This window comes from Berkeleyomyces rouxiae (genome assembly GCF_048999995.1).
Source record: "Berkeleyomyces rouxiae strain 22BRR77 chromosome Unknown BrBRR77_ptg000002l, whole genome shotgun sequence".
In the NCBI taxonomy this organism is placed as follows: domain Eukaryota; kingdom Fungi; phylum Ascomycota; class Sordariomycetes; order Microascales; family Ceratocystidaceae; genus Berkeleyomyces; species Berkeleyomyces rouxiae.
In genome coordinates this window covers 4,759,754-4,784,403 of record NW_027396492.1, presented here as the reverse complement: position 1 = coordinate 4,784,403, position 24,650 = coordinate 4,759,754, and the positions used below count along the sequence as shown (strand labels likewise).

The window sequence follows — 24,650 nt, the reverse complement described above, 5'->3', positions numbered from 1 at the left end:
TCAAGGTCCCGTCGCAGGCAGGAATGTGGTATCCTCAAGGCCCTGCAGATCAAGGTCCTCGTACTCGGCGCGTCCGTAGAACATTTCACGGCCGATTAAATCCCCGCTATCTGGCGGCATGTCGAAAGCAAAGTGTTGGCTCTCCCAGCAGTTATCGTTGAGCCAGTTCTGCGCCTGGTGTGCCTTTTGGAGGAGCTCTGCGTTGAAGTCCTCAGGCATCGCCAGATCGGCTGCTCGGAGCAAGTCGTCACCATCAAGTTCCTGTGGCTCATTAAGTGACTCGGCAGTCAGGACATCAGGCGTTCCGAAATCGTTCTCATCGGGTAGGTTGAAGATCTCGGCAGGTGGTGCGTGCAGCGTGTTATAAAGGTCCTCGGGACTGATGAGAGGCTGGAAGATGCTGGATGGAGCAGGGGCGTTATCAGCATCTATAACGGATGCTGAACCGTTGCTAGCAGCCTCTTTTGCTGCTGTCATATGGGAGCCACCACTATTACCGCTACGGCTTTGGTCGCTGTTCTGGAGATACGACTTGCTGAGTCCTTGAAGCCGTTCCTCCAAGAAGGCCATCGGGTTTTCTTCCAGTTGCCGGTGCTCCATGACGATATGCTGATCTTTCATCTCCTCTGTCGCAAACCCGATACGTGAGAAATCACAACCTGATTCAGTGCATGGAAATGTTGGCTTTGGCGTGGCCACCTTAGGCGTGGACACCTTGGTAGTTTCGACTGGAGTGGCCACAGGCCCTGGGGTCGCCATAGCACCGGGCGTCGACTTCACCATTTCAGGGGAATTGAGCTTGATCTGCGCAGGGGATGAAGTTACGCCCACACCAGCCGAAGAAGCCCGGATTGCTGCCGCTGGTTGATGCTGATTCTGCCCAGCGCTTTGTCCAGAGCTAGTCTTAGTCTTTTTGCGAGGAGGGAGATGGAGATTGACGTTCTTGAGATCCTTGGAGTAGCTAGGAGCTCCACTGGGCGATGTTGAAGGTACTTGGAATCCCGTGCTGCTGCCATTTTTCGACATACTAACAGCATTTGTAGCATTAGAGGCTGAGGACGCTGTGGGCGCAGTGGTAGCTGTCATAGCAGTAGACGCGACGGGAGCAGCCGAAACTGAAGGGCCAGTGTTCGTAGTGGTAGCAGCTAGTCCAACAGCAGAAACAATGGGTGTGCTTTGAGCAGGCGCCTTCTCTGTAGCTGGTCCGCCAGTAGCTGCCGGTGTATCCGCAGGCGTAGCCGCAGCTGAGGGAGTAGACGCCTGACCCTTGTTCTTCGAAGCCACGAGGGCGGCTTGAATCAGGGAAGTTCCTTTCCAAACCCGCTCAAGTATAGCAAGGTATCCATTGACTTCAGGGAGGTCAATTGTAAGCTGTTCCTTGGGCGTCGTCATACTCTCGTCTGTGAACTGCGAACCCAACCGACCACGACCCCGGAAGTACTGAATCACAGATTCATCCTCACCAGTAAACACATACCAATGATACAACACCTTACTACTGCGGTTCATTTGATCTCTCAAACATTGCATCGCGTGAATGACTTGCTGCCTTTGCTGAGAGTCCATATTGATCTGGGCGAACGTTTCTGATCCCAAACTTCTATAGGCTTCAGTACCAATGACCTTCATATGCGCCGTTCTCGAAACTCTAAGCTCTGGAGAGACATTGATATTGAAACTTGGCATGGGTCTGTTCTGAACGCTGAGCTGGATAGTACTCGATCCGACATCAGGGGCGCTTACAACGGTGTTTTGCTGACTTTGAACCGGCTGGGTGACAGGAGCGGGTGCAGAATCATCAGGAGTCGAACGCTTCAAATTGCGGTTCCCTTGGGCTGGAGACATATCAGGTATCTGCTGGAAACGCTGCTGCGCAGATGTAGAGCGTTGCGCACGACCACCACCAGCTGGCTGCGGACTAGCTACAGCAGCCTTCTTTGTGGTCGGGGTTTGCACGCCTGTTGGCTTAATAGCCATGTTGCCATTTTGCAAAGCAGGACTTGCCATCGGCTGAGCCATAGCCTGAGCAGCAGCCTGTTGAGGGGACATTTGCGGCACCTGATTACCCTGAGGCTGCATGTTAGCCGGTGGTTGAGGTGTAGGGCAGCCAGCTTGTCCGGTGATAGCGCTTGCATTGCTTTGATTGATGGTGTTCATAGGAGCGCCAGCTTGAAGACTTGGTTGTTGCTGTTGTTGTTGACCCGGATGCTGGGGGATCGGCTGCGATGGCGCTTGGCCGTTTTGTTGCGCCTGTGAATTCTGCATATTCATTGAGAATTGTTTCTGCCGAAGGGCAACCCAGATACTTTTAAGCTTGTCGTCAGGAATATTCGGGTACATTTTGCGCAGTTGATTTATGTCGTGCTGCGGCGGAATCATGTTGTTGAGTTGCGCAAAAATCTCGGGCCGATTTGCAAGTGATGCCTGATTCAGTCCCGTTGCAATATTCAACGGAGGCGCTCCAAGGGCGGCAGGACCCATTGGAGCTGGGTTCATGGGTGCTTGACCTTGACCTTGACCTGGCTGCATAGGGTTTTGAAGCATCGGCGATGAGCCTTGGACTGGTAGGTTGCCACCTGCCAACTGACGCCGCTGCTGGGCCATGTTTCTGATGGCAGTCCACTGCTTCATCTGATACTCGCCGAGTCTGCCTTGATGAGCCAACAGAGCGGGGGGTATTGAGCTTGGGTTCTGCGAGATCCACATCTTGAGTTGACCCCAATTCTTGATTTCCGGCGGGAGATTCATGTTCCGGAAGAGAGGAGGCAAATCCAGTGCATCTAATTTATGTTGATTTTGCTCCCAAAAGCGTTGCTGCTGTTGAAGCGCTGCAGGTGTAGCATTAGCCATATTATTAAGTCTTTGCGCATTCTGCTGCTGAAGCTGGTTCAAAGCGTTGTTAGCACCAATGGCGGAAGTTCCAGGTTGGCCATTAGCGCCTTGCATCGGAATCCGTTGTTGATTTTGCAAGTTTCGCTGTTGCTGAACAAGTTCTACGAGCTTTTCCTGTGGCATGCTCTGCAGTCGCGCCTTTTGTTCGGGTGTCATATTCGATACGATTTGCGCAAGAATAGAGTGGTTGGTAAGACTAGGATTTTGCTGCCCTGGTGGAGCTTGCTGCTGATTGAACATAGGATTCAGGTTGTTTGTAAATGGAGTCCCGTTGTTCGCCATCGCTCCGGATTGTTGCTGAGTGCCAGGTCGTGCATCCATTCCAAGATTGAGTTGAGGATTTTGACCCTGAAGACGCGTCTGGGCTTGGGCTTGGGCTTGAGCCTGAGCCTGAGCCTGAGCCTGAGCCTGAGCCTGAGCCTGAGCTTGAGCTTGAGCCTGAGCTTGAGCTTGAGCTTGAGCCAATGCTGCAGGCCCAAGTGCGGCTTGGTTACCCAAGCCTCCTCCGGCCTGTTGTTGTAGTTTGTTCTGCCGTTGTTGAAGTAAAACTGCAGCATTCGTTTGTTGCTGTTGCGTGGGGGGCATTCCATTTTGCATCATTTGGTTGGCTTGGGGGTTAGGTCGAGGTCCCTGGTTAGCCATTGCTGCAGGGTGGTTCGGCAAAGCAGCCATTTGCTGTGGTGTCCGAATGACACCAGTGGGGCCAGATATGCCGATTTGGTTGAGGTTGTTGTCTTGGCCCATGATACCAGGTTTTGGTTGGCCAGTCAGAGAATCAATCTGGAAATCTACACCATTCATTCCGCCCATCTGCTTCATGGTAGCCATATTCAGGGCGCGCTGGTTCAAGGCAGCTTGTTGTTGCTGTTGTTGCTGTTGTTGCTGTTGAAACATGTTTCCGGCGCCTGGCATTGCCCTCGCCACGCGAGTGGTCTTGTCACGAACAAAATGTGCAAGCGTCTCGCGCTGGATGGCTATCAAAGCTAGGTCTGACCCTTGAGATTCCAGGGTAGCAATGTTTGGGTTGCCGGTTCCACGCATCGCGCGACGATATTGCTCTTTCTGAGCCTCACTCAGCGCCTTGAATCTTTCGACAGCCAGTCCCAAAGCTTGTGCCTTTTCGCCTTGTGTCAAATCGGCAGGATTTGGTTGATTAGCAGGCCTTTGTTGAGTGGCATTTAAACCCATCATTTGCGGACTTTGAGATACCATAGGCTGTCCGTTGAGATTAGCATTCGTCATGCCCAGGTTGAAGTTCATTTGGCTAGCATTCTGTTGCTGCTGCTGTTGTTGCTGCTGTTGTTGTTGCTGTTGCTGCTGCTGTTGTTGGCGTTGGGCGGCTTGGATCTGTTGCTGTATTCTCTGCATGTGCTGCTGTTGCTGAGGAGTAGCGGGCATTCCCCGTCCCATAGACTGCTGCATCATGGCTTGGACTTGGGGAGAGTTCATGGCAGCGATGCGTTGGGCGTGCGCCTGGGCCTGCACCTGCTGAGCCTGTTGAGCCTGTTGAGCCTGCATTTGGTTTTGGAGATTCATGGGTGATTGGAAGTTTGGATCAATGTTTTTTCGCTGGAGAAAAGCTTCCTCGAACTTGTTTTGCATGCGGGCGTCGTAAGTTGCCTGTGGGAAGAGGAAAATAAATAGTTAGAGCGTATGTCGGTCGGGTTGAGTTTAGGAGAAAGTAAACTCTAGGAATGCAAACAGGGCGGACGGCAGAAAAAGCAGACAATCAAATAATGTTGGGATGAGATGCGCCTACCTTGTCGGGCGACCCGTAAAATGCTTCACGTTCAAATGCTAAGCAACTTTCGGTAACTTTCTGGAAATCTTTGTACTCTGTGGCAAGACCCATGTTTGTGACCCTAGGAAATCAGAGGCAGTATCAGTTAGTGAGGTCCCTTTTTCGAATGTACCGCCATATCCTAGGCAAAGCCCTGGATGAAGTGTGAATTTAGATGTGTGAAGGAAGTAACGCCACGGCAGGTGTATGTATGTACGTATGTATGCGTGTAGATAGACACATGTGCGAATGAATGAATGAATGTATGTATGTTTTGTGTAAATGCAAGGAAGCCAGAGCGTATGGTCCGCTGAGGCCCTTGTGATTCAGGTGGCAGTTTAGGGATGGGGAATGGACTTGGAATTGGGAAGATGGAACGAAGGCAAAAGGAAAAAAAGACACAGCACACCACAGGGAGGTGATGTGGAGTGGTGTGGCGTATTTCTCATCGGAGGACTATACAACTCACAATTGGAGGACATTGACAGTGCGGTCAGTGTGCTGAACAGTCGCTTGCCAGCCTTGAACGGCGCGCTGGTGTGTAACAATGTTCCGTAGAATGAAGGCTTGCATGTTGTTCATTGAGACGGGAGGCACCGGGCGGCCTTGTGGTCGTTGTCCTTGGAGCATCATGTGAGGTTGCATGTTTGAAGACATAACGGATCGATGGTTGTTCGCGTAACAGCAAAAACGGTATATTTAACGAGTCGCCGTGTGCCCACTACTTGGTGGCAATGACGCGAGACTATATGGGCCAAGTGCGTCGATGGCGAAATGGGAGCGATCAAAGTCGCCCAGCTGGCACTGGGGAATCCGGAAAGATGAATGTGCTGTCAGGCGTTCAAACAAATCGAGTAAGTTTCGAGCGGGCCGAATCGTGGTAGAGTACAGCGTGTGGAGGCCACAAGGGCGCGACTGCTAACTTCTGAGGCGAACGAGGCCGTGATTGTTGAAGCGGGTTAAGACACGCAAGATTTGTGGGAGGAGAGGAACTACGGGCGGGTCGAATAGGCAATCGATGGCGTACAGACTCGGGGCAGTTTGCGGGCAGCTTCAACGCAATATTTGATTTGGGATGGGTGGAGGAGGATGTCAAGCTCAAGAAGACTCGCAGAGGGCATGAGATGAAGCGCAACGTTTCTGGGCTCGGTAATTCGACAAGGGAGGCGGAGAGATAGAGTGATGGCGATGGGAAGGCGAGAGAAGACCTGATATGCCCATGGATCGAGAAACTGGCGACACAGACGAGAAGGGCTCACGAGCGCGGTGTAGCGGCGAAAAGGAGGGAAATGGGTGGGAAAAAAATATGGCGATTTTGGAGAAGCAAGAAAAGACGAAAGGGAAACAGGACAAGATGGACGCGACGAGGCGTTGGATGGCAAAGAAATACACCGCAGGGCGATTCCAACTCGTTACTTGCTGGTTGAAGCAATGGATGGAAAATATGAGTGCAAACAAGAAAGGATGTATAGTTTGGGGACTCTGACGGCACCCAAAAATGGGAGGAGAAAAAAGAATAAATGAGACGTAAGGATTGGCCCAAGAGGGAAAAGAAAGGAAGGTTAAGAAAATACGTGGGAGCAGAAGGGGAGAAAAAAGCATAACTACAAACTTGGCTGGTAGAAACAGAGTGGGTGACAAGTGAAGTGAGGAAGGAAGGCGAGCCAGAGCAGGAGCCAGGAAAACAAGGCAGGTAGGTGCTCTCGCCAGTGGCAGGTGCTGGGATGGATGAGGATAACTACTAGTACAAGCAAGTACAAGTACAAGTACAGGTACAAGCACGAGCATAGTTACAGGCACAGGCAGCTACAGGCGCAGGTACAGGTACAAGTATACAAGTGCTCTGGTTCATGTGTGGCTCCACCAACGCAAGCCGGTCGGGGTAGCGCAGAACGGGACTCTGGCAAATCAGAGCACGGCCAAATAACGGTGACTTATATATGTACATACCTACCTACACACATCTGGGCAAGCAGCCGCAAGTTCAGAGGTCAGGAGAGGCTCAAAAATACAGGCGACTGCAGACACACAAACAGCTAGCTCTACTATCTATGTACGTACATGAAACCACTGGGGCTAAAAAAAAAAAAAAAAAAAAAAAGGCACGACTTTTCTGATAGCCATCAGGAGCATCAGTTCTTTTGGCTTTACAACGGTGTAGACATGAGATGAAGGCCTGTTATGAGTTCGAGAACGAACAACCTTGTCAAGCGCCGGGAGATGACAAGGAGGGGGGGAGAAGAGAGGCACAAAGAGCAGCCAGTACTACTTGTCACTATGTACCATAGTTACATACATTCATATGTACTTGTATAGTCAGTTGCAGCTAGCAAGCAGCTAAGGAACTCGGCTTGCTGCAGTGGCGGGAGAGAGACTCGATGGCACGTGTGGTACTAGAAAAAGAGAAGTCACAAAAGAAAAAGAAAAAAGGCAAGGAAACAAGAAAACAAGAAAAGCAGCGAGCCAGAAAGAGCGAAAAGGCACAAAAAAAGACACGAAACACCGATGGAAAAAAAATCCAGAGAAGGAAAAACTTAACAAGAGAAACGAAAAAAAAAAAAAGAAAAAAAGAAAAAAAAAAAGAGAGAGAGAGAAGAAGAAGAAGCAATACTACGCCAGGTGACCAGGGTATCAGAGCAGCAATCACTGGCCACTTGTCACCGGGCCCTCTTAAACCTCCAAGCTTCTACAAGTAACTAGTTACAGGGATAAACTTTCGTTCAACTGAATAACTAGTTAGTCAGAGCAAAGATTTGTTTCCAAGCATTTGCTAAGCCAGCGGCATGCTGTAGTTTCACCCAGAGAGCTGGATACAGAAATGCAAATATGCAACTACACTCACGCAAGCTTGTAGATGTTTGTGTACTGATACTTTTTGATAACCAACCATGAAACGGGGTTTTGTTCAACCACAACAAGGGTTACCCTATCCATTAGGGTTGAAACATTGACCACCAAGCATCCCAAGCTGCATCTAACCGCGACTAACGCAGGTTCACGTGCTTATTACGTAGAGACAGAATCTGGCACCCAAATTCGACAGGGTCAGCAAATATTCACGCCAGACATAAAAGTTCTATAGCTATTCGTCAACTAGCCGGATCCGAAAAAAAACGTGGCCCTCGGTAGGGTCTTGTCGGCTGACTGAAGAAACGAGACTATCAATACATGCCGAGAAGCGTGAAAAGAAAAAATACAAGTGATCACACGAGTCACTGGTGGACAAAGAGAGTGACAGAGGAACAGAAAACTCGAGGGTTTTCGGAGCATGGCTGGGTTGTTGTATTTTCTCCTCAGCCATAGCCATATCTTGCCTCTAGCTTAATAGTGGTTTTATACTTACTTGCACGTAGGCTGTGAGCTAACGTGTGTCTAATATAAAGGAGCAGGAAACCATCGTCTAGCAGTTTTTGTTTCTGGAGCCAAAGGAAGAGAGACAAGATGGGGAATAGGAGCAGGGCGACCTGGGTTCACGTTCAAAGAGGAAGCGGCATCAAAACGAAACATGACAACTATAAAAAGTAGGATGACAAGCAGGCTTAGTTAGAAGTAGGACGATAGACATTTTGTGTGTGAGTGAATGTCTATGGGACAGAGCTCCCAAGACGAAGACACTCTCTAAATTTGGCGAGTGCCGCTGACAATGATCCGTTGGCCTTGCCTTGCATTGAGACATGACAAGCGTTCTAAGCAAGGCCAAGAAGCACACAGTGAGGGAGAGGAGAAACAGGCGGGCATATTTTCTCCGACCTCAGGCTCTCGCCAATGGAGGACATAGTCTACTAGGATAGGGCTGTTTGTCTTTTTTTCTTCTTTTTTTTTTTTTTTTTTTTCTTCTCAGTCCTACTACTACTGCTACCGATAGTTATGTACTAACACCCATATACAAGCCCCCATCAACTCATATCTCGCGGTGTAGTGACCGCTGTTCGCAGCTCAAACAACAGAAAGAAAGCTAGAGCCTGATTGCGGTAGATGGCCAAGTACTGGCTTATACCACTACATGAAGGGTCGTTGGAAGGGATTTGTGCTGTGGACTTGAGAGGCCCACCCTTTGTTGGGGGCATGGGGCGTGGATGGGATCACAGTCCTGAGAGGAAGTGAATGAGAATGAGAGAATGAGAGAAGGGGAGAATGGGAGAATGGGCCAGCGGGAGAGTGAGAGGAGAACGAGGCGATGAGAAGGGCTAGCAAGGCTAGGGAAAAGCAGCGAAGCAGTCAGAATTCAGGATACGAGCCGTGATTCACCCAGACCAGCGAGTATGACGACGAGAAGCAACAGACAGCAGCTGCTTGTGTTGTGCGGCTATGCGAAACATGACCAGAGCCGGCGATATCTGGGAGCTGCATACATACATAGTTAGCTATGTTTAACTATTTGCACTGTATTCTCCGCAGGTAGTCAACCACCCCGCACTATCGCCAATCGTTGATCGTCGCCGACCACTAGAACAGCGACAGCAACAAGTGGGATGGATTTCACAATGGCGACCTGCTTGTACACTGATTGAAAAGCTTCATGGCGACCCGACCGATGGCAGCAAGCAGTGCATCGGATTTTTTGGGCGTCTCTTGACGGTTCTCGTTTAGGCCAGTCGGGTCGTGCGCCATGGTTCATCGCCGGGGGAGGGGGCTTTTGACAGTATGTGCACTACACTTGTGTCTCTGAGTCTCCCTTGCGAGCCTCTGCTTTGTCTGTTCTTTGCTGTGCCATGTTCTCAGCCATCACGTCGTTACAATGTGCGCGGCCAGTCTTGTCTCTGACGCTGGGTCCTTGTATACACACATACATACATATGTATGCACATACACACATGTGTCTGTATTTGCCGCTTTGTTTCTGCGCTGCCGCTTCTCCCGCCGAGTGCTCAGCAGTAAACCTCCACGCACCCAGCACAAGATATACACTACAGACGGCTGCCACTGGCCTCTCTCTCCTCTTCATCTTTAGGTCTCGCTCGCTGTACCTTGCCCTGCGCCCCCTGCATGGCCCAATGCTGCGCTAAGGAGGCAAAAAGGATTGACGCGTGTGTTCTGGAAAAGCCCAAAACACTGTTCGTTGTGAAACACGTTGAATGTCTGTGTTGAAGTCTGTGTTTTCCTTCTTTTTTTCTTCTTTTTTTCCCCTTATAACTACACATCCTTCTTTTGTCTGTGAGTCGGGAAAAAAAACAAAGAAGGGGAACGCCTCTGCACTGCCATGAGAACCCCCCCATAAACAAAAAAAAAAAGCACCGCCCTGTAAATCTGATCTGTCACTGTGCATTGCATTCTGTAACTAGGAGGAGAACCCCCCGGCAAGTCAGCGTTAGCCCACCAAAGGCTAGCTATCCATCTCGACTCTCCTACAATCGGTATGAGAAATATCTTCTTCTGGCCTCCAATGCTTGATTTTGCGCATGTGTACCACTTGAATCCAAACCCAGCTTCCGTATCCACGCTAAGATGGGATGAAACTGCACCGGGTTGTGTTCTCTCTGAGCCAAGGCCTTGTTCTGAGGCTTAAGCAGACTTTGTCGACCTCCGAGCTCTACAGGGGCCCGCTATGCCCTGTAATTCCGTAGACACTTGACAGGGCTGGGCTGTTGTGCAGCAAAGTCCAAGCCTGGCGGCTCTGTAAATATAGCCAACTACTCGCCATTATCGTGAGCTTGGATGGTGGGTGTCGCAGGATCTGCTGCGCAGATTTCAGATTTCACTCACGCTCTAGGTTACCAAAGTTTACTCTCGCCATGATTTGCCTGCCCATGTAAATACATATGTGTGTATGTATGTATAGTTACAGCTAACTAGTTAAATCTAGTTAGCTGTGTTGAAAGGCGTTCCACGAGTCACTGCCATGGCATGGGAGCATGGCTGCAATGAAACCCGGCGACGCTTAAAACAGGCGCTTGAGGCCGAACCCTGTGTTTGATCGGTGTATAGAACACGACGTAGAACAAGATGTGCTACAGGCTACTGAGGGCATACTCACAGATTCAAATGCATCTGCGTCCACCGGTTCTCTTGTGAAAATCTATTTGCTTGTATGTATAGCAGGCGAGCGTAGAAGACATGACTGTCTCAATCTCATACTTGGAACCAACAACATCCTGCGACCCAACCCAAGGCAGGCCATGACACCTCACAACTCCTCGACGCGTTAGCCTATCGCTCCATGACCAGCTTTCTGCTAGACAAATGTGAACGATGAAACATACATATAACGAAAAGGCATATCCATCCCTAGGAGACCACCAGCCTGCGTCAATCATCATTCAAGCGTCCCTTTGAGAAGCTGGAGCTAGGCCTTAATATGTGTGTACATATGTACATACATACATAAATACGTAGCCATGTACTTGATAACGTTTGTGCTTCTACTTGAACTAGTTAACTACATAGTTAGTTAGTCCTTGCATACTTCCATGTGCAACTCTAACTTGCTCACGCCCTTTGTCTTGGGAGGTTTGCCTTCCATCTGTTCTATTCCAGTAACCTTGGCCTGGCTTCTTTTTTCTCCTTCCCGATCTTTTGTTGCTATCCCGGGACTTACAGATCTGCTTGGCAATCTTTCGGCTTCTCCAGTAACGCGCTTCGAGACCCAACCTTGCAAATCTGCCACGTCGGGGGGGGGGGGACCCTAGTTCTTGTGCTAGCCAGACCATATTCCCTGCTGCCAAGGAGGAGGAGGGGCTGTCTTGCTACTACAGCTCATGCGCAAAGTTGTCGTAAAGGACTTGGGAACAAAGGAACATCTGACAGGTGTGCTTCCAAGTTGTCCTCTACAGCCAGCATACAGACAGGAATGCATGTGCTTCAACCAACCATTGGAGGCTTTGGATCTAGAGACTTCATACTTGCTATTGATTTTATACGCTTCAATATTAGAACTACTTGATTATGTAGTTCATCAACTAGTTAGTTATTTATACGTACCTTTGTGTTTCCATGTGCCTTTAACTAGTTGTATGCATCTACAAAAAAAACCTCGTCAACATGCCCCCCCGGCTAATGCTACCCAAACTCCCAAGTAGGGCTCTGCTAGTTGGTGATCTCCAGAACCTAGCTTAGCCACAATGCCACTCGAGTGTGAATTCATAGAAGCCAAGGCTAAAGCACAACCTTGTCTAGAGGTATATATGTACATATGTATATGGATAACCACCCACCGAGCCCTCCGCCTGTGTACTTGCAAAATTCTTCATCACACTGTTTATAAAAGTACGCCGCTGATAGCCCAAGCAATGCACCGCTAATTGCCCTTCACCCGTATCACAACCGGCACGAAATGCGTGTTTCCTTGGGGCGAGAAAGCCCTTCGGGACCTGTCTATATCATTACCAGCATGGCCATAGCCCAACCTCTGTGAAACGAGTTTGGGGTCTATCGTGGCGGGTGGATCAGAAGGGCGGTTGCACAGTTGGACCGTCGGAGAGTCACTTTGACATCATGTTTCCTACCGCTACCAACAGCCAGAGCTACAGGCTGGTCGGGAGGCAATGTGACTTGCCCTAACAGCACCCGATAGATAAATCTACTTGTTCATTACATCATGGCGGGAGTATCTGTACACTATACAATGTAGAGTTACTACAATCAGGCCTTAACACCTCACATCACATCATGTCACGTCACGTCACATCAACCATCCCCCGATGTGTTGGCATTGACAAAACGCCGCCTCACTATCTGCCGGTGGCTGCCAGCTGTACCATAGGAGCTGGCACTTGGCCAACAGCAACAGACCCTTTTTGAGCTAAGCTCTCCAAGCTTGACTTACATGTACTAGTACATTACTAAAGGCAGGAGTTGCCCGAGGCTTCAGGTACCTGTACAAACATGCAGCTCTTCTCCAACCCATCCTTATCTTATCAGACAACCGACATCCTAACGCCGACCTCTCTTTGGTGTCTGGCGGCTCGGGAGCTCAACCACTATCACTTTTGCGGCAAACTCTTGTGACGCCAATCCAAAACCGTGCGTTGTTATTTGTCTCTATACTCAACATCATCCATCTCGTTCTCCGAGATCCGTCTCCCCATGATAGCAAGACTTGTTGGTAGCAAGTCTCCCACTATCTCAGCATTGATTCACCAGACATCACAAGCCCCCCTCGCCCAGTTGGCTCTCCAGCAACGCCGCCCGTTATCAACCATGGCTCCCGCTGCGTTTGCGTCGTCCGCCCAGGACTTTGTTGATTTTGTCAATGTGTCACCTACCCGTAAGCCCACTCCGCTCCAGTACATGGTCCAAGCAAACTTAACACTATGCTGACCCCCCACTGCCAAAATGCTACAGCCTACCATGCTGTCCAGTCCGCCTCAGTACGTCTCGAGAAAGCCGGCTTCCAGAAACTCCGCGAGCGCGAGCCATGGGCCGCCAAGATCCAGCCTGGCGGAAAATACTATCTGACTCGCAACGGCTCCTCTATCATTGCCTTTGCTGTCGGTGGTCACTGGAGCCCCGGCAACCCAGTGGCCATGGTCGGCGCCCACACCGACTCCCCGTGCCTGCGCCTCAAGCCCGTCTCTAAGAAGCAAAATGTTGGCTTTATGCAGGTCGGCGTGGAGACCTACGGAGGCGGGATTTGGCACAGTTGGTTCGATCGCGACCTTTCCATTGCTGGTCGTGTCCTTGTGCGTGACGGTGAGGGTAACTTTGTTCAGCGTCTGATCAAAGTCGACAAGCCACTGTTGCGCATTCCTACTCTAGCTATCCACCTGGATCGCTCGAGCAGCTTTGATCCTAACAAGGAGACTCAATTGTTCCCCATTGTTGGTTTAGTTTCTGAAGAGCTCAACAGAGCGGCTGATGACAAGACTAGTGAGCCTGTGGCTGAAGACGAAGAAAAGGAGGGCTTCCAGCCGTTGGCTGCCATGACTACGCGACACCACCCTCACGTTCTTGATGTCATTGCTCAGCACGCCGAGTGCAAAGTGACTGATGTCGTTGACTTTGAGCTGGTACTATACGATGTGCAGCCTAGTAATGTTGGTGGTCTGAACGACGAGTTCATCTTTTCCCCGCGTCTAGACAACCTGGAGATGACTTACTGCACCATCATGGGCATCATCAACTCCTCGTCCGATAATGAAGCGCTACAGAAAGACTCATGCATCCGTCTAGCCACCTGCTTTGACCACGAAGAAATCGGTTCTACCTCGGCCCAGGGTGCCAACAGCAACTTTCTTCCCTCTGTCCTTCGCCGTCTGGTAGCATCTGATATTGCCAATGCCACTATTGGTTCTGTCGACAGCATGACGCGTGAGCCTGATGAGAGCGCTGCCTTTGAACAGACGTTGGCGAGATCGTTCCTTGTCAGCGCCGACATGGCCCATAGCGTTCACCCCAACTTTGCCGGCAAGTACGAGGTTGACCACCAGCCGGCCATGAACAAGGGCACCGTGATCAAGATCAACGCCAACCAGCGCTATGCCACCAACTCGCCTGGCGTTGTTCTTTTGCAGGAGTGTGCGCGCCGCGCCGGCGTGCCGCTACAACTGTTTGTCGTGCGCAACGACTCGTCGTGCGGAAGTACCATTGGCCCCATGCTGTCGGCCAAGATGGGCGTGCGCACGCTGGATCTGGGTAACCCCCAGCTCTCGATGCACAGTATCCGCGAGACTGGTGGCTCCAAGGACGTGTTGCACGCGGTCAAGTTGTTTGAGGAGTTTTATGCTTCGTATGGTACGCTGGAAGCCAAGATTCTAGTGGACTAGAAAGACCCGGGCTGTGATGGTTCAAATTGAGTAAATGTTCATATAATACATACATAGTGCTGAACTCCCGACTCTATAATGCTCGTTCAACTCGTCTTCCAGACCAGTGATTTTGTCTCGTGAGAACGAAAACAGTGTAAAGAGAGAAGGGGAGGGGAAGGGGAAAGACGAAGTTTGGACTTGGTTACACAAGCATATCCAAGGAAATAAGTAACTCATCCGCTGTTAGCTCTCATCCGCGCAAGCGCCGCCGAGCCTGATTATGTCTGTGTACAAAGAGGAGTAGCATAATGCTTAACTGTATTGTATTTTCACAACAGCTAAGGGTCCTTACGGCACAGATGTCATGTATATGCAGCGCGGGATGAGTCATGTAGCAAAGAGGCATGATCAAGTAATTTAGCCTCAGCTTCATCCCAAACATGCGATGATAAGAGCGGCAGTGGCGAAGCGGTAGATTCATGACGTTCACAAAGCCGCGCTGGTCTATGCATGTGGAGGCATTTTGAAGATCATGGGCGTGCTATATTCAAACACGATGCTACGTTGGATCTAGACAAGAGACAGATCTGTTTCGTAGGGTTCTGGAAATGCGAGTAAAGTGGATGATGCACCGCCAAGACAAGGGGCTGATCACAGAAGGCGTATAGAAATCCCGTGTATGTATACATAAGAATGCAACAGATGCGTGGGGGCAAGTATCATGAGCCGCCTCATACGCCCTCCTAGATACAATGTTTAAATGAGCGCACTACGTGGGACGACTTGCGACGCCATCTATAATTGTAACCTGGTGAACAGGTGGCTTTGGCTCTCCTGGAAGCTGCACATGTTGGGTAGACGGACGACGTGATCCGCCAGCCGGTGATGAAACAGGGCGGACCATTAGGCTACTGTATCCAAGTGCAACCACGTGAGACAATTCAAGTTATTCATAGCACTTTCCATGATAAAAGTAGAAAAAGGGTCCTGAAAGCCGGTGTCTGAGAGTAAATAGACAAGAGGGAAGATCGGGAGCCTGGCGTCCTCGCGGAGAAATTGAGCTGAAACAAGACAGTTTGGCAGAGACATACACCCAGACATAATGCAGCACCGTGGGACAACTCGAAGACAGGAAGGTAAGGCAGAATAACATGTAGCTACATGACTACGTAAACTCTTACACAAGCAGAGAGACATGGCGATATGATACTTGTGTAGTTGCCGGTACTTGGGTACATGGGGGGGTGTGCAGCCAATAAGCAAGGGATCGGAAGAGAAGAGAAAAAAGGAAAGCTGCCGGCGTTTGAGATGCAGCTTCGGCACATCAGGCCCAACGTCAACCGCAACTAGACATGCATAATTGTCGCCTGCATATTAAGGTTCTGTCCAGTTGTCAGATGTATTTTTACAGCAAAGGTTAACTAGTGCTGAGAGATGTGGCTGAGTCGTGAAATGTGGCGGACTAGATGATAGATGGAGAGAAAAAAAAGTAAAGGCAAGAGCAAACTCGAGCTCCTGTTTCCGACATCTACGAGGAAATAAGATAATAATTCCGAGAAAATAAAAAGAAAAAAAGGTACCTGTAGATAACGCATGAAGTCTTAGTGGCAACGTGCATCGAGACGCTCGAACAATGCAATCTTGAATCAGCACAAGTCCAGCCAAAAGATCACACCGCTAAAGAGTCAAAGTCCAGTGGAAGACGCAGTCTGATTGGTCGGCCGCATAGTCCTAGCCCGGATCCAAGGGTTTCATTTCGTTAATTGCTGATCTGTGCATCCATGCAATTTCTGAAACTGGAAGGTGTCCACGAGCCAGCCAATGGGATATAAGAAAGTCTCGTGGAGATATCGCGCATTCCTCCTCCGAGGCACAAACTTTACATTCAGGCACAGGACTGGTAGATTTGGTCGTTTAAACGCACATCAATTCAGTAACTAACAAGCAAAAGGAAACTGACACTCATTGCAAATCAACGACAGAAAAAAGAAAACCAAGCGTAAACAAAAACGGATATCCCAAAAAAAGAAATGCTGTATTGAAACCCTGAACTCGGTAGCAGCTGTTCGCCGAGAAGAAACACACTGTCATTGTCATTATCGAAGCACAGGAGTGGCCTGGCCCGCTCTAAGTCTTCATCCGGACCCTGAAAAGATAGCCTGCAGCGTCCATGGAAGCGGTGGTCTAAAGGTTGCGCGCTTAAGCGAAGGCGAAAGCGGCGACGGCACCAACAACAGCCATGACGGCAGAGCCGGCCAGAGACTTGGCACCGGCAGTGACGGGGACACCGCTGGGGGGGCTATAGTGAGTGTTAGCTGGATGTTCATCTGGTTCTATCTGTGGAATTGGCAAACTTACGTGACGGAGCCAGTGCCAGAGGGAGCGACGCCGGAGGGAGCGACGGGCTTGGTGGCGGGGTAGGTCTCGCAGGGGACGGTGTCGGTGACGGTGATGACAGTGGGGACGACAGTGGTGTACGAGGTGGTGATGACGCGGACCTGGGCGGTCTCACACTCCTCATCAACGACGGCGGGCAGGGTGGTGCCAGGGACGGCGGCGTTGCCAATGACACCGGTGCCAGCGGGAGCGTAGGGCAGACCAGCGGGCTTGGTGGGCTTCTCACCCTTGGCAGCGGGGACAGAGCCAGTGGGGTAGGAGACGGCGGTGCCGTTGTGGTAGCCACCAGCCGAGGGGACGGGGACGGCAGCGGGAGCAGTGGGCTTGCCCTCCTCGTCGCAGATGGTGGTGGTGACAGCGACAACGTTGGTCACAACCTTGGTGGCGTGAGAGGGGCAGTCGGTGACGTAGTCCTCGCAGTCAGTGATGGTGACGACGTTGGTCGAGAAGATGGTCGAGGTGACCTGGGGCTTAACGCCAGTGCCAGCGGGGACAGAGCCGTAAGGCAGAGCGGCCATGGCGCCGGTGGCGGCAATAAGAGCGACGGTAGAGAACTGCATTTTGAATAGTTTGGGTTGAAAAAAAGAGTTTGAAGTCGATGAAGACGAGTGAATGAAGTATTAGATGAAGCGAATGGATAGTTAAATAAAAGTGCTTGTTAAAGAGTGGACGACCGAAGTCAAAAGAGTTGAGAGAAGCGGAAAGAAGCTTTGAATATTGAGTTCTGAGCTGGAGAATGAAGAAGAAGAATGGATGTGATTAGAGGGGAATCGAGTTCCTATTAATACTTGAAATCGACTCACGTTGACAGAGCAGAAAATAGAGGGGGCGAAGTGAGGCACAGAGTGTTAGTCCACGCTTCTGGTCTCAAACTCTGGGCCGCCCACATCACTCATCACTCGCTGCCCACAAACCCACAACGCCATCAGACTACCAGGTACACCCCCATGTCGTCCTCCGGTGCTGCTTCCACCCCCCGGCTTCTGCATGTCTCTCTTTGAATGGCCCGTGTATTGTTTTGGTACTGGCTGTCTGTTCCTCTGGCTCTTCTCCTGGCTCGCTCATCCTCATTTCCCCTGTGAGATTGTTCATGTTCCCTCCCCCTCCTCGTCTTCTTTCTCTTCTTCTTCCTTCCCTGCGTCTTCCTTGTGCTTAATTTCCACCCCCCAGCACACACCCCCTCGTCTTTCTTTGACCGCTCACCCCTCCCTGGCTCCCAGATTATCGACTGGCTCTAACCGGAGCTCTTTGTTCCTCTCCGCCAGCTACTTTCTGCCATGTAATAATAGTGTCTTCTACTGCTTCAGTCCCTCTCCCACAGGGGCTCTAGTCCCCCCCTCGCTGGTCCGCAAACAGCTCTCTGATTCTGGCTCTAACCACCGTCCAAGTCCGACTCGGTGATTTTTGCTACACTCTCCACTATATCCTACCCACTATGCTAATGTTAGATACGCTAAGTACCTGATGGTATGACCCTCGGCAAGTCTTTGCTTCTCTCTGTCCCTGTTTTGGTGCCTCTATTTGCCCTAGGTCTTCTCTTTTTTTAGTCCAGGCTCCGCAGGCTAACGCACCCGCAGCACGAGTGCAACTGTGTATGTAAGCACATACCCGAGGTCCGATAGCTGTTCTGTCGTGGCCTTAATCTGGCATACTCTGTGTTATCAAAGCCTCTCGCTCTGTCCGACTCCGACGGTGACTGTTAGGGTTTTGGCATTTTTCCTGCCGCCCCCATCTTGCTCCTGTCCACTACTCTCCAGAGTCCTCTTCGGTGGTCTCCTATCTCGTAGCCCCGGCCTCTTCCCCCCCTCCCCCGTTGATGGCACCGTTGCTTGTCAAAAAGTCCAGCCAGGGTTTATCGTGGTGTGCTTGACATATCCTGTTCACATTCGTGAGCTTAACAGGCGGTGAACGCGCTCGTCCTCCCCAGAAATGGTTTGTTGCCCGACTTGGCCTTGAGCTTGTTTTTCGGTTCTGAAAGCATAATGTGCTTATCGTGTATCCATGGACTCTAAGCTTCCTAGCGCGTCCTTGCCATATGAGGCCTTGAGGCTAGTGTCGTTGCTGGTCTGGTGGCAGGGTTTGGGGCTAAGGAGGTGCACCATGGTCACGACAACGAAGAAGAAGGTGAGGGGGGGGAGACACTAGCAGGCACTAGAGACTACAATAACTGGCTCAACTAGCTTGACCTGGTGTTATGGGTATCAATTGTCTTTGGTTCACTACGGCATTGGGGAATAGCTTTGGTTCTAGCTATTATGCATGTCTTTCTTTTTCGTCACGTCCTGCTGCTGGAAGAGAAAAGGAGAGACTGGTCCCTGATACTGCCCAGCAAAGCATATTTGGATCTTCTCCCAGCTCTTGCAGTGCAGGAGGGCGGTGAAATGCATGCGCCAGTCAATCAGCACCCACTTCCAACCCGTGTGTGGCACCATTTTGGCACTCCTCATCTTTGAATGGTGATCTCTTCCCTAGACTGCATTGCCGGGCACGGTCTTGGTCATGTCATTGGCAGAAGCCAACTCGGTTGGTTTAACTTCTTTCCTGGGGCGCTTCCCTCGCTCCCCCTAATCTCATGCGGCCAATCTCCCACTCTCATGTCATGTCTATCAAGTTTCTCAGGGACCTGGCTTAGTAGTTTAGAGTTAGTTTGGTCCCAAAGACTGTCCGATGTAGCACCCTCTCCTTTTTCCCCTCCAGGGCAAATCCCTTTGTAGGCTGGCCGGGCAGGGGTTCTTTGTCCTTGAAGCAGACAGCCAGTTACATGGCGGCAGGGAGAATACCACCCAACTCCAGTCCTAATAGACAAGAAGGTTTTGTGCATATAGTTATTGGCCGACTTAATTGCCGTCTTGCGCTCTTTTTGCCGGGTCAATTTCTCTTATTCTGACTTGCTTCTAGCCGGAATTTCATGCGTTTGGCAATTACTTTTAAATGACAGGCTAATTCGCCACTTCGGCAACAATGAGAGAGGAAAATAGCAGTTGCCCTGTCCCGCTTATACGGGTCGCAGGGTGCTTCAATTTGCTGTCGGTTGATTTGGTTACTTTCGTGCGCACCCTTTGTCCTCGTGTCAAGTCCAACTAAGCTTTTCCCCTTGGGCCTGAGGGTGCAGGCACAAGGAAGACACATACACAGACAAACACACACACGACAGCATCTCTGGCGCATCTGTGGCTTTTGGATGTCGGGGAACCATCCCTGCCGTGTGATTGGCTCGATGCAGGTGCTGGTGGGGCCATCTTGTGGTACCTGCATTAGCGCGATGGCTTGACTACTTGGTTGACAGTGCCCGCTGGACCAGGACAACAAAAGACCAAGAACCAGTGCATAAATTGAGACGAAATTGTGAAAATTTGCCTCTCCGTGTTGGTTGCTTTAACTATGGCGGCTATGTAAGAACGGACACAAACAAGTCCCAGATTGTCCGAGTAAATAAACAACAACAAAAAAACAAACAAACAACCATGTGCGCATGTCACTTAGCCTCGGTAGGGCTGCTGTCGACTAACCCCCCGTCCCTCCCCTCCCCCTCCCCCTCCGCTACGCTCTGTTGTTATATGCTGGCGACCTGTTCTTTGGCCCCTCGCAATGTCTGTTCTTGACTTCGCTCTTGGCTTCTCGGGCGGGCTGTCAAGACTGCTGTCCTGTCCTGGCTGTTCGGCTCTGTCTGGTGCTTGTACAAGCAACACAGCCACAATAACGTAGCTTATTTTGACATGTGTATTTCCAGGGCACATTATGCCACCGCAAGAGTCGCAGCCGTGGTTGAAAACCAGGCTCTTCTCTCCTTCTCTGCTGGTTGACAGACAGATGGCCTTGTTCTCTGTGCTCTTCCTTTCTTCGTTCGGCAGACGAGTCCGCCTCCCTTGGTTCGATTCGATTCTCTCCCTGGCATGCATCTCGTGGCTATCCGTCTTGGTGTCTCCTTTCTAGCTGTTCCGGACATCACCTTTGGCCAACTACCGCTTTGCCTCCTGCTCCGTCCCCTAATTCTGGCTGTCAGGACCACTTTGCCTCATCACTGACCCGTCAAATGTCAAAGGCTGATCGCTGCCTTATATCCATCATGCATTATAAACAAAAAAAAAAATGTGTTCGTAGAGCGTTATCACTGCCAAATTAGAGAGCCGGTAACCAGTTGGCCTGTTCACAAACCTATGTAAACTACCCCTAGTTACTCGCCCTCATAACTATAGTATCTCGATCAAATACTTGCGCATATGCCCACATTCCCCTCTAAACCTGAGGAACCCTTGAGGGAACCACCGACCCTGTCGGGCCAAATGTTTCTGGGGACTGAGAGCCCCCTGCAAAAGGCCAATGCCTTACTTTCCTAGAGTGACAACATATCCAAGGCAGTTCCCTCAATTTACATCGTCAAGCTTTAGGGTGAGGTCTAGTAACTCTAATAGACGGTTTCTTGGCAGGTCATTGCTGGCAATGCCTCGCTGTGTCCAGCACATCATTGTAATGCATGTTCTGATGTGATGGTAACTAACTAGTTAGTTAGTTCAAACTACTTTCATTTTCTTTTCTTTTTACAGGGGTCCATCTGTATGGGCAGGTTGCATTGATGCAAGGCCAATGAGAAAAGTATCGTTCCCAATAAGAATGCTTCCATTCTTTCTGTCGGGCCTTCCATGTGGCCACAGCTTTCTTTTTTTTCTGCCGGCTAGTTTTTTTTTTCATTTCTTCTCTGCAGCAACTCTTCCCCGCCTTCTTGTCTCTTTTGTTTTTTTCCACCCATGTGTAGTTAAGACCCTATTTTCTTTTGTTTTGACCTTCTTTCGAGGTCGCGGGAGAGTTCTGCTGAAAATATCTCCCCTGTATCAATCTCCCCGTCAAGCACAAGCTTTGTTTTCTTAGCGTTTCTTTTTTTTTTTTTTTTTTTCGCTCTCTTTTCACAAGAGAGAAATCAGCAGAGAGCCATGGCCAATCCGTATTCCCGCTATGGGCAGAGCTGACCGGAGTCCAAACCAATGAGACACGGAACCTGGGAGAAGGAGATATGACTGGCTCACCGCTTTGTGATAACCTTCGAGCGTATCCTATGCATATAATGCATTCAAGCAGCATGCGCACATACATAACTCTGCATCCCAGTCTGGCATTCTTCTATTTTCTTGGCCGCCAACTCCTACTTGTATGTATGCACAAGGAGCCACTTCAACCACCTCACGAAGCAAGCATTCCTGCATGTGAGAGGCAAGGTCAGCCAGGGTGAGGACGACACGACACATATGCATGCCGGTACAGGTGGGATGAACACGGTGAAGGCCGTCCCGTAAATGAGAGAGAATGAGCGAGAAATACGTACAAGTACAGACATGACTATCGCTACGCCCAAGCCATCTTGTCCCACCGCTTCAATGGCATGGCTCGCTAAAAGTTGGAGAGGCCGAGAAAGCCAAGAGAACCCGCTATGTTTGCTTGCTCGCTTTAAAGAAGTGGTTGCAACGCTCTAGGATTGGCTTCTCTGACCACGGTAGAAACGAGCCGCCATGACTGCTGATCTAGACATAGACAGACCATGGCACAAGGACCACCAGCAAGCCGCAATGCGCAAATAATGCCCGTACAGTCCAAGTAATAAGACATTCACCCCATACTGGACCTTACACCCACCCACCCACGGCAAATGCGCCCAAGGTGTCTTAATCTGCCTGGACCGGAAATTCTCTATGTTTCCAAGATTGCTTTGAGGCTTTTTTGTAAGTAGACTACGATGTATACTTGCTTGCATACAAGCCTACTTATTGGTGAGTTTGGCGCTGGCTGTTGGATCCTCTTCTTGGTTGATCTTGATGGTGATCCCCGGCAAGACGGACTTCCTGCTACGCATACTTGGCTGGGGACTTGGGTCCACAATCAATCAGACCAAAATCACAACATACTAGCCACAAACATAAGCGAAAAGACGGGCTTGTTGTTGTATTTGGTTAGACTTTGCTGCCAAAGGAAGCACAGAGAGGCTGGTTTGGAACAAAGAACAAAGCCCACCTGGCGTCCGACAGACTTGTCACAAGCAAACAAAGCCAGCCCTCCCTTTTCCTTTGGCCAGAAGGACGCAGACCTTGATGGTGTTGCGCCCGCAAAGACAGTCCAAAGCAAGAAAAGTAAGTCCATGTCAAGAGGTGGGTGGTTTGACGGTGTGATTTTGCCAGATTGTAAGGGTTAACCTAGGCCGGTTTGAAGACAAGGGTTTGGCTCATTGGGTCACGTCGCATTTAAACTCCAGAGGATCGCGCACTTCACACTTTGGCGAAATTGGCAGTGATTCGGGATAGAGAGAAAAGAGCGAAAATGAAGCTTGTTCTTCTTGTTTCCCGGTTTGGGTTAGTCTCGCCATGGCCCAGAGATACCTCTTGCCCCTCTGCCCCCTTTTCATACCGACCCCTCGCTCTCCATTCTTATTCATGTGAATGATGACTGCATCGCAGGTAACAAGTCAGAATGATAAAGAAGCGAGATAATGAAACCTCGTTTACCTTGATCACCTCAACTCTGATATCTGCTACCATTGGGGGCTGGTTAGTCGCGGAGGCTACACGTTGGTGGGAAGTGAAGACCCTTCCCGAAGCCGACCAGCTCGTGAGAGCTCCAGCTATCTGTCTTCAATGATGGGTGCTCTCTGTTGGGTAGCCCAGCTTAAGCCCCATTTACCTAACCGACCACCTACCTCTTGTTGTCACGATGAACGATGGAGAAAGTGTTTATCTAGGTATTCGCTGTGAAGATTTGGTGGTGTTAGAGAGGGTATATTCAACTTGACTGATCATGTATACTTCTGACTATATGTTATCGATAGTTGGATAGTCACATGTAAAGTTGAACTCAACTTCACAGCACAGTCTACATCAGAGATGGGTCAAGCCCAACTGGTATATCTGGTGAGAATCGGGTGTGGCGTCACACTTTCAAGATATCAGACCTGTATCTCATACAGCCACGACCTGTTGTGTAGTCCCCGCCCAATGACGTCTTCCGCCACATCTAAGCCCAAGGCTTACATCTCAGGGGTGGAACATGTGGTCATAGAGGGGCATCGCGGCCATGGATGTGAACACGGCAGGATTGTTCAGGCAGTAGGGTTGGCTAGGGTCAATGAACCATCCTCCATAAAGCATGCCGTGAGTCACTGGGCAGGTTTTGTTGTTTGGACGGCGATGAGAACAATGGAGATGCTAAACAGCACCAAAATAGCAGTAGATAACCCTCTAAATGAAGCTCCAACTAAAGAGCCCAAAATATTGCCAATGCCATGGACGTTGTGTAGGTCTTGGAGGACAGACGTTGCAGAGCGCAATTAGCCGAGGATTAGCCCGGCACGTCAAAAGCACCGTCTTGCCTATTCGGGCTCTGGGGCTCTGGCACAATAAGGTTTGGGTTTGCAGAGTGAAAATTCCATATCCAAAAATTAACCCCACCACAAGAGCACAAGCAGAAACTTGTGATGAGACGGACGTGAAGCTGTGATTTTTTTTGCCTTTTAGTCTCGTGATTTTTTTTTGCTACCAAGTTCCACCGCCTTTTTTGTCGTTCTCCGCTCAGACGTCATCCACTGCTCTCTGTCTCCTCTTTTCCGCGTCGCCGCTTTTGGGTCTCAATAGGCCAGAGTCCGTGTATATATTATCTCTTGCTTCAAGGGTTTCTTTTTTCTCTTTTCGTCACCGCCCGACTTCGATACTGTTGCTTATTAGGTTGCCTCCCATTCGTGGCTCCGTTCGAAACCAACCGCCCGCCTCCTCGACCCGATTCGCCATAATATCTCAAGAAGCCACGGCTCGCCGATAGACACCCAGCAACCACTTGCGCCACGCTCCTCCGCTAATATTCCGGCCTGTACTCGACTCTGTTGAACTCCCGTGGCCTATTACACGGCACCAACACTTTTCTAT

General features: G+C 50.2%; 3 protein-coding genes across 3 annotated transcripts; 1 reads left to right on the top strand and 2 right to left on the bottom strand.

Moving 5' to 3' along the window:
- BROUX77_002904 (uncharacterized protein) lies at nt 1-5,329 on the bottom strand (the record flags this gene model as incomplete). Its single annotated transcript, XM_073747496.1, has 3 exons — nt 1-4,512; nt 4,652-4,754; nt 5,142-5,329. 3 exons carry the CDS (start codon nt 5,327-5,329, stop codon nt 1-3), a joined length of 4,803 nt encoding a protein of 1,600 aa, XP_073607986.1.
- A 7,365-nt stretch (nt 5,330-12,694) lies between these two features.
- On the top strand, nt 12,695-14,373 carry BROUX77_002903 (uncharacterized protein; the record flags this gene model as incomplete). Its single annotated transcript, XM_073747495.1, has 2 exons — nt 12,695-12,875; nt 12,953-14,373. The coding sequence occupies 2 exons, from the start codon at nt 12,695-12,697 to the stop codon at nt 14,371-14,373; spliced, it is 1,602 nt and encodes a 533-aa protein (XP_073607985.1).
- A 2,181-nt stretch (nt 14,374-16,554) lies between these two features.
- BROUX77_002902 (uncharacterized protein) lies at nt 16,555-17,312 on the bottom strand (the record flags this gene model as incomplete). Its single annotated transcript, XM_073747494.1, has 2 exons — nt 16,555-16,654; nt 16,714-17,312. 2 exons carry the CDS (start codon nt 17,310-17,312, stop codon nt 16,555-16,557), a joined length of 699 nt encoding a protein of 232 aa, XP_073607984.1.
- Nucleotides 17,313-24,650: the final 7,338 nt, after the last annotated feature.